The sequence below is a fragment of the Anoplopoma fimbria genome, chromosome 21 (genome assembly GCF_027596085.1).
Source record: "Anoplopoma fimbria isolate UVic2021 breed Golden Eagle Sablefish chromosome 21, Afim_UVic_2022, whole genome shotgun sequence".
Taxonomy (NCBI): domain Eukaryota; kingdom Metazoa; phylum Chordata; class Actinopteri; order Perciformes; family Anoplopomatidae; genus Anoplopoma; species Anoplopoma fimbria.
Genome location: NC_072469.1, coordinates 18,363,281 through 18,373,124, shown reverse-complemented (window position 1 = coordinate 18,373,124; position 9,844 = coordinate 18,363,281). Strand labels below are relative to the sequence as shown.

The following is a 9,844-nucleotide window of genomic DNA, read 5'->3' as shown; positions in this document are numbered from 1 at the left end:
CAAGTACGGTACGGTCCTCTCTCAGCAGGTTCATCTAAGAAGCATGGACACACAATAAACACACAACTCGCACCAGAGCCTGAGCATCTTCAGGTGTGATTTCTCTTTTGTCTCGATTGGGGGTTGGGAGGGAGGGGGCGATCAGCAGCTTCCATGTTTAGGTCAAGTGAACAAGAGTCCTGTTGTACACCACATAATCATTTTTTCTCTGCGAACATTTGTTGCATTTAGTGACACTGACATCTGCACATAAAAATTATATATATATTTATATTTATATTCATATATTCATAGATTTGTCATTCTATATCAACAATTCATTCTAGTGATTTTTATCTTGGTTTTTCATGTTGTAAAACTGGACAAACTGTCGGTAGGAATGCCTTGTTTGGACATTGATTTATACAGGAACGCACACGCACATACACGCAACAGAGGCACACGCACACACTACTACACACATGCATGCATAGATACGCTCGCTCAAGTTTACGTGTACGCACACGGGCCACACATTCTGTCACATACATGCACACGTACACAAACGCACACACACATGTGTCCCAACACACGCACACCCCACACATGCTCAGCCAACACAGAGAGGCAGGTCTGTACATCTATGGGAGGGAGATGTTACCCATGATCCCCAGCAATAAGTACGGCTTTACCTGATCAAAACACAAGAAAATAAAAGTTACAAACAGCAGAGGGAGTCACCCATCCATCGTCTGTTAACTTCGACAGAATGTCCCTTTAAAGTCCCTTTAGGACTGGTCCATGAGGTGTCAAAGTTTGGCACAATGTATTGTCTCTCTCTTCCTCTATCTCTACTGTACACTGAAATGTACAACAGTCATGGTGGCTCTTGTCAGACGGACCAGTTTGTATGCAAGAGTGATGACGAGAAACCACGGAAAGTTGACATGGTCAAACATATCATCTCTCCAAAAAGGAAAAGACAACCCTTTCCCAAAGACAGAGAGTGTGCTTTAAACATACACATGTATTCTTTCGGCAGTGAAAAAGCACTTTGTTGACAAGGACTCGATGCTGCTCTGCCAATCTGATGCTGTGGCAGCCTTGAACCACTGCTCCTGCCGTTTGAGCACGTCCACAATGAAATGTATTTGATAGAGGGAGAAAAACACAAACACTGCAGGGTTTTCTTCTCCGGCTTGGAAAAGGGCAAAACAAAGGAGTCCACTGTCATCAATCATGACGATGTCTTTCTTTTCTGCTTCTTGTGTTACTTGTGTCACTTATTTTTGTTGCTTTTGTTGTTTCAGTCAGTAGTCAGTCATGAAGAAAAAAATAAAAAACACACATTTTCACAAGTGGCCTTCATCAAAAACATGTGTAATATACACACTATATCACCTTTGAACTTTACACAAAATAAAAATGCTTTTGTGAAAGTGAAAATTTAGAAAAGTACAAATAAAAAAAGCTGTGAAAGAATGACGACAAAAAAGAAGTCTATTAAATATGACATTCCTTAAAAACAAATTCAGAAGCCTCCGTAGGCGGCAAGGCCATTGCAACAAAAAAAGGAAGGGGGGGGTAAAGCAGTGCTACGTTTGTCACACATCCACTTCTTGTCTTGTGCCTGATGTGATTTCATCTTTTTCTGTGCTTTTATTCCTCCTGACCTCCTCAAGAACCCACATGCCATCTTTGTCTCTCCTCTCGTCCTCTCTGTCTTCGACATAAGGTCAGGCCACTTCCTGCTCCTACAGAGTAAGAGCTCACCCTCATCTGCTCCCCATTATTTCTTGATCCCATCTCTCTCCTCTTCTCTAGGTCTCTCTCCACTTTGTCATTTTCTCTCTTTCTATATTCTCCTGCCCACTTCTCTCTCATCCTTTTAAACACACCTCTTCATATCTACTCCCCCCTTATCCAGTCGAGGGTGCAATGGAGCTGAAGAAATAAAGCTGTTTGGAAAAAAAAAAAAAAAAAAAAATGTCCGGAAAATGTCTGCATGCACATGCACAGTTTCTCTTTGTCACTCGACCTGACTTCATTTCTTAACCCCAGCTAGCTCTGTCTTCCCCCTTTGTTTTAGAGAACACAAATTTCCTGCCACTGGCTACAAGATCCCGTTTCATCATGCCACTTACTGTCATCTTGTGTTAATCTGCTGTTGATCGCTTGCAAAAATAATCCCTTTCACACACGCACACAAAGACTCTCTCTGGCCCCCCCATCGTCATAGTCTGACTAGACCCAGGAGTCAGGTGAAGCCGGGTAGTGGCTGGTCTCGTAGTTCAGTTCACTGTACGGCCGAGAGGCCGAGTAGAAGTCTACGTAGTTGCCGGTGGATTTGAGGCCCAGGTGCATGCGCAGGTCCTCCCGCGGGTCTCGGGGCGGTCCGGTGGAGCTCGGAGGCTGTTGGGGTTGGGCCTGAGGCTGGGCCTGCGCCTGGACCTGAGGCTGCGGCTGGGATGGAGGAGGTGGAGGTCCCTGGTCCTCGTAGTAGACCTCACTGAAGCTCCGGCTCTGGCTGTGAGGTGGAGGCTGCGGCGGCTGAGGCTGGGGGAAGGAAGGAGGGGGAGGGTAGGGGTCGTAGTCTTTAAGCACGCCTGCTGACGGGCTGTCCTGCTGGGGCTGGGGGGGCATGACGCAGGGCTGGGCCGGAACCTGTGTGGGGAGCAGTGGAAGTTAGATAAAAGTGGTAGGTGGTGGTAAGTTGCAGCAAGCAAGAACGAAGAGTCATCAGGAATGGAGATAAAGGTGGAGGGATGGAGAGGAGAGTGGTAGGTAGAGAGCTCACGGGGGAGAAGGTTTTGATGAGGCGGGTAGTACGGGTAAAAAGGCTCAGATAAGAATCAATTGGGAAGGGACTCATGCTGTGATTTCTCCATCACATGCAGGTACTGAAGGAGGCAATTCATCTTGAACACTGTAACTCGTAAAGGCTAGTTGTGTTTGTGTGTGTGTGTGTGTGCGTCTGTGTGTAGATATGCGTATAAAAATGAAGTCATACTTGTAGAAACCCTTTTCCCAGAAACCAATGTTGGTTATTTGGTAGAGTTTAACTGCCAAGTGAGTTTCTTTCCCAACAAGGGAACAGTAACCATGTATTTAACTACGTATAAAATACATATATCAAAGAATATGAAAAAATAAAAACAAATTCCTATCTTTCTAGTCAAAGGCTATGCTGCTTTCTGTTACCCCTCCCACTTCACCAGCAGAGTCATTAAACAGAGGCAAATAATTAGCGTAGTCAACCGAGCTAATCATTTTAATTGCTAGTCGGGTGTGGTTTTAGGTTGCAGTTGGTTTGACGCCGGCTGAGCTGAGGGCGTGTCTCCGTAGCACACTCTGCCAGTGGGTCTCTTATCACAGTGAGACACCTTCTGTGTGCATGTGTGTGTGTGTTCACCTCTTCCATCCTGCTGCTATCTCTCCTAATAACCACCTTGTCATGACAGCATATGCCAATTTATGAGAGCCCTGACGACATGCACACACTGCTGAAACCTGCTGTGCTGGGGTGTACATATAAACGTGTGTAGTACATTTAAAGACTCCTATTACTCACCTGGTTTTGCTTGATGTCATCACTGGCGGTCAGGTAAGAGTTTCGGAACAACGTAGATGTTCCACAGGATACTTGAACTGGATAGAAAGGAACATGGAAAGAAAAGATAAAGACAACACCTTATGTGAAAGATAACTAGCTCCACTATAATAATTCATAGACCAACAAAATCGTGGGAAACTGCACAATTGGCTTTGTCAAAAATCAGCTAATTAGAACCCAAATCTTCCTGCAGTTTGTCTAAAAGTCTGGCAATTAGTCTGTCCCTAGTGCCCCTCGCAAGAACATTGTGCAAGAAAGACAAAAGAACAGAGCATGAAAGAATAGAAAAGAGACCAAAAGATAGAAGACAAAGCAACGGAAGGGAGAGAGGAAGAAAATGAAACAAACAGTGAGTGGAGAGATAATAAGAAAGCAGTGCAGAAAGATAGTGGAAAGAAAGACAAAAAAAATAGAGAAAAATCAAAGTGTTTGAGTAAAAGAGGAAAAATAGTGTGAGGTCAAAAAAAGATAAGATAAGGGGAGAACGCAAGAGGTGAAATAGGGATTGAAAATAGAAGAGAAAGAAAGATAAAGAGGGGGATAAAATAAAATAATTTAATTCTTCTGTGTCTCTCCATCACACACACGCACCTGCCATGCCGTCTTTCCGGGATGTGTGCTCTCCTTTGTTGCTATGGAAACCAGCGTTGGTTGCCGTGGAATCATAGTCCATCTTGCGTTCCTTCAGACTCATCATCTCTCTGGGGGAGGCTGGAGCGCTCGCTACACACACACACACACACACACACACACACACACACACACACACACACACACACACACACACACACACACACACACACACACACACACACACACACACACACAATAATGAGCAATAAACCCTGAACAGCATGTACCTTCACACTCTGCATGCTTATATTTGTGTGTGTTTGTGTCTCAGTCTTTCAAGTTGAACAGTCATTATTCATCATTTAGCTTGTCAGCATAAATGGTCACCTCCAGCATGTTAAAGGACTCCTGGGAATTCACACGAACACACACACACACACACACACATACATTGGTTTTTGTACACATTATTTGAATATCAAATTATTTCAATCTGGTACACATTTTCTTAATTCAGACAATGTATTCCTCTTTTTGGACATCGTACCACCACACAAATAGGCCCTTTTTTCTTGTCCTAACAAAGGTTGACTTGAACAATGTTATGACTGGCAACTCTAGAATGGAGGCAGGCCATTGTGATGCTGTAATTTCTATGCCATGTTTAAAAATAACTGTGATGGTGATTAGATTCCAAAAATTCAAGTTCTTAACCAGAGTAAAATTAACAGCAGCAGTTCCAATCATTTTTTTGTCAGACTCATCCCGGTCGCTCTATAAAATAAAACACGTCATCAACACCACCCATCATCTCATCAACACCACCCATCATCTCCCCAATGTGCTCTTCTGAATAGAAACAGGATGTTCATTAACTCTATTTATTATACACAAGCAATCTTTTTTTTCATTCAAAACATGGTGATGGCGGAATGGTTGATGTTTATGTTTGGTTTGTTAAATATTATTATTATTATTTGTATTTTTTTGTGTAGCTATCGAGTTATGACTGATGTAAGGTGTGCAGTTGGCCAATGCAATCATATTTGTTTGTGTGTATTTAACAACAGTACTATTGACTTTACAGCACAGCTGAGCTTGATGGCTGATTTTTCCTCAAAGACCATCCTAGTGGACTTTCAAATCTATTTCTTTAAATCTTTAAAACTTTTAGTTTTTCTATGTCTGTCACTTTCTTAAGCCTTTAGCCCAGATCTATTTTAAACACATGAATGCATCACCAGACACATGCCTGTGTGCACCCATACGTGCACAGGCGAGGGCTGCCCAGCACACATACTGTACATACAATTTTTATTCCCCCTCTTTCACACCCCCTACCCACACACACACAGGAAGCATGTCTCAATGTAATCCCCTCCTAGCATACTTAATGTGCTTACTTAGTCCCTGTTAGCTTGACATATTGAATTGCCACAATCTTCACTACCTGTGCATAACCTCCTTTTGCCTGCTTTTCTTGACATCACTGTAACTACCCACCTAAATATATATATATTGATAGTAGCAGATGGGCAAAACACTTACGAATATGAATAGCCATTGATTAAAGGCTTTCAAAGTGATTTTTAAGTTTGTTGGAATCTCCCTTTATTTATTCAAATTCTAAGGGACTTACTTTTTTAATCAAACTCTTAAGTAGTTGACATTGACAGCAAGGTTGCATTCTGACCTCTTATGGGTTCCCTGGCTTTTGTGCGTCTTACCCAGATATTTTATCACACACACACAGAAATGACTATAAAGAAAGGCACATACACGTGATTGTCGACAAACTGGTTGTGGTGAATTCAATTGCAAACATTTAGTAGAGTAAGATAAACAGGGGGAGACAGGAGCTGCAGGCCATTATAATGTTTTGACACATTTGATGTTAAATTTCTTTGAATTTGTCACCTCCACAGCGAATTCCATTAAGGTGGATGCTCTAACCCGTCACAGGCACCCTCAGAGACTGTGCCATCACTACTGGTTACGGTTACCGTGGGGACCTGGCTTGTAACTGCTGGAGAGGCTGAGAGACTCGTTCTATCAGAGTAAGACACGGCAGGACCCTGTGGGGGCCATGATGGATGCAAAGGTATGTCTCTCCCTTTGTCTCCCTCTGTCATCCTCGAAGCCTGCATCCTCCCCTACTCCTCTCTATCTCTTTTTACAGTTTTTTTACTTTCCCCTCACACTAACTCTTTCACTCCTCCTCTCTCAGTGTGCCTGCACGCCATCATTACTCCTTCTGCTTTGATCCATCTCTAAGGGGCTGGATTTCAGTCTGGAGCGTATGCAGAGAGGAGATACAGATGCATGTGGGTGTGTGTGTATGTGTGAGAGTGTGTGTGTGTGTGTGTGTGTGTGTGTGTGTGTGTGTGTGTGTGTGTGTGTGTGCATTGAGGCAGCCTATAAAGAGTGAGAGATCAGAGGGAGAGGTGAGAAGAAAGTCGGATTACTGCAGAGGAGGAGGAGAAGAATGAAACGGGTGAACGAGAAGGGGAGGAAGGCTGGAAAGGGAAAAGGGGGAGACGAGGAGTGCAGAGAGGGGAGGAGCAGGAGAGAAGATGGGAGTAATTTCCACCCATTTCCCCCCCAACCTCCTCCAATATACTACAGTCATCCACAAATTTCTCTACGCACTATGATCTCAAAACTGCTTATTTTCAATGTCGCTGGCCAAAGTCAAATCCTCATCCTTCACTTCCTCCTCACTGCATTAACCATCCCTCAATCCCTAATTCTTCTTGCCTCCTTGCCTTTTCTCTTTATCTCCCTCTCTGTTTATCTCAACCCTCCCTCTTTCTCTGTCTCGCACACACACACACACACTTTTTCTCCCCCTCTCCCCCAGTCTCTCTCTCTCTTTTAGCTGGGTCCTTGAAGAGCTCTCTAAGCCGAGAGGAAGGAAAAGTACTTTTCTGCCTCATCAGCTTGCTAAGCCCAGTGTGGAGAAGGCACAGCTAAAGGCTCTTCAACTACTGATGCTAACAGCTAATGCTAATGCATCCTTTACAGCATGAAAGCCTGTGGGTGGTGAGCATTGACGCTAACAGCCACTTAGCCCTGATGTAAAGACTGATGGACTGGTAAATGTTGATGCTACTGGCTAATGTCTAAATTAAACCTCGTTAGAATCCATGTGAGACCTGTACCTTCTGGTGGTTCTCATGTCCCACATACACGTGCACATATGTACGGTTACTTGTATCCTCGCACCTTTTGTTGAACTAAATTTATTCCCTAACAAGGGGGTAAAATGAGAATAAGAATGTATAACTGATTCAAATCTAGAAAGAAATACAACCTTAAACTTTTAAATGTATTTTGAATGTGGCTGTTGTGACAAATACAATTCTGTCATGCTTTGATAATCACCCTACCACTTAAAGGAACACTTCAACATTTTGGGAAAAACACTAATATGCTTTCTCACCGAGAGCTAGAACTCTCTTTTCATTACAGTATGTCAAATATGAAGCTAGCATCAACAGATGATTAGCTAAGTTTAGCATAGAGACTGTAAGCAGATGGAACAGCCAGCCCATCTCTGTCCAAAGTTGAAAAAACATCTGCCTCCTGGACAAGACTGCAGGAAGTCACTGCACAGTTCCACTTAACTGACCAAAATGTTAAACCCCAAGTTGTAGATTTTACATTTCTATTTGTTTACAAATGAAACAAACTAAATTTAAAATATAAATTGATACATTTTCATTTTTTTTACTCAAGCTAAGTGCCTGTTGTATCTAGCTTCTACACACAGAGTTTTTATACCTTAAATGCCACATCTACCGCAAATGCTGACATTAAAATAAATAAAAAAGAAACATTTAATAATAACAAAATCACCAAAGAAAGCCTTTTTCCTGCTTCAAGTCTTGAACCTTGAAACCCTAAAGCAGGCAGCTGACTGGCTGTGAGAAAACACCTGCCATGGAAACTGCCTTTGACTACTTTTCTGTTTGAGTAGAGAGAGCTCTGGTCTAATTTACTCCTGATGCTGCCAGTCCAATATGTCTCTGCCCTTTTTAACCAACTTGTACACCTGAACTTATCAAGACCTCAGTGATCTTGCTGAGCTAAATGCTGGCCATATGAGATTACACAAGCCTACATTTAGACTGTTCTTTTTTTACTTTTGATAGACTTCTTGGAGAGGGAAATCTCCCTTTACAGAACCATCCTTAGTTTGAAGGCGTTAAAACTGGTTACGACGGCCAAGGTACAAATAGGATATCAGACACACACATTAACACACACATAATCTTTGTATTGTAAGTGTCATATGTTCCTCACCAGAGCGGTTATTTGGGGACGTCCTGACAGGGGAGACGGATGGAGTTCGTGAGGAGGAGTAGGGCCTCTGTCTGTCTCTCTCTATCGTTGAAGCAGAGCCCACAAAGTGATACTGGGCGTAACCATCCTGCAGAGAGAACACACAAAAACAAAGATTAACTAACTGCACAAACTCAAAACCAATATTCACTTGTTGAAGTATTTGGTTGACCATTATACAGAGATATGTACAAAAGGGTTCTACAGACGCATAGGCATTTCCCTTTAAATATTTCAAAAATACACTTTTGCACAATCTGTATTTTTTTGAGAGCATGTTGTATATGGCAAGAATCAGAGCTATTTTTTGTACTTTTACTTAATCAGTCATCCCACACCCCCCTAGGTGAGACACAGATTCACTCTGGACACCTTAGGTATATATATCTTTTAAACTATTCATGTAAAATAATTCATCAATCTTCTACTTTGGAACACTCTGTTAAGCAGATGTGTAACTTCCAAAGGACAAAAATAAATACAAACTCTTTCAAACAATCTCAAGGACAGAGCCAGTGTGGTAAGTGTGCAGAAAAAAGTAGAACTACAACAATGGCTACAACACTGATTTAGCGTTGATGAAGCACAAAACTTTATTTTTAGTGTAGAGGTTTCAAGATAAAGCCATCCATGTACCCATGATGTAGCATTTAATCCTCCAAAATAACTTTTAGGGCCAGAGTTTAAGGGACAATTGGTAGCTGAATCTTACTAAGATACGCAAGTTGAAGAAACCCTCACAATTCTGAACATATGAAATGATGAATGAAATGTATTAGAATTTAGTGGACAAAAAACACCAATGGATCAGAAAGTAAATGTTGCGAAGGAACAACTTTGTCCTTTCTTGTTTGTTACACGTCTGCATGTTTCACTGAAAGAAATTTCCAAACCAGTTCGAGCCACAAATTGTATTCTGGACATTAAACGACACTCACAAATACCAACACATGCACATACAAAGGTCCACACACACCACAAATCAACACACTTGCTTTAAGCCTGAGCATATCCCACTGTCCTTGAAGAAAAAATGAATACAACTAACAACTCCACAAGCATAATTACTGCCAAACCAATCTGTATTAGTTTAGCAGTGATTGGAGCAAAGCCCTTTTATAAAAATGGATTATGAAAGTCAAAAACAATCACAGAGCTGGAACCAAATTCAATTTAGCATTAAGATAATTGGGTACCTCTGAAAGCAAAGCACAAGCATGTGATAAAAGCTAATGCAGCCATGTTCCATCATAGGTTTACTGCCTGAGGGGGCCTCGGCTCAGCAGTTAGAAAAACTGGTTGGACTATGAGGAGAGGTGAAGCACTTCAGTACAG

General features: G+C 42.1%; 1 protein-coding gene across 1 annotated transcript in view; it reads right to left on the bottom strand.

Moving 5' to 3' along the window:
• ctnnd2a (catenin (cadherin-associated protein), delta 2a) overlaps nucleotides 1–9,844 on the bottom strand; it is a 205,494-nt gene continuing 195,650 nt past the window's right edge. Inside the window, exons 21-24 of the mRNA XM_054622519.1 lie at nucleotides 8,471–8,597; nucleotides 4,184–4,315; nucleotides 3,551–3,627; nucleotides 1–2,643 (exon numbers count right to left, since the gene is read on the bottom strand). Coding sequence (XP_054478494.1) covers nucleotides 2,224–2,643; nucleotides 3,551–3,627; nucleotides 4,184–4,315; nucleotides 8,471–8,597 — 756 coding nt within the window. The 3' untranslated portion in view covers nucleotides 1–2,223. The remainder of the gene's footprint in view (nucleotides 2,644–3,550; nucleotides 3,628–4,183; nucleotides 4,316–8,470; nucleotides 8,598–9,844) is intronic.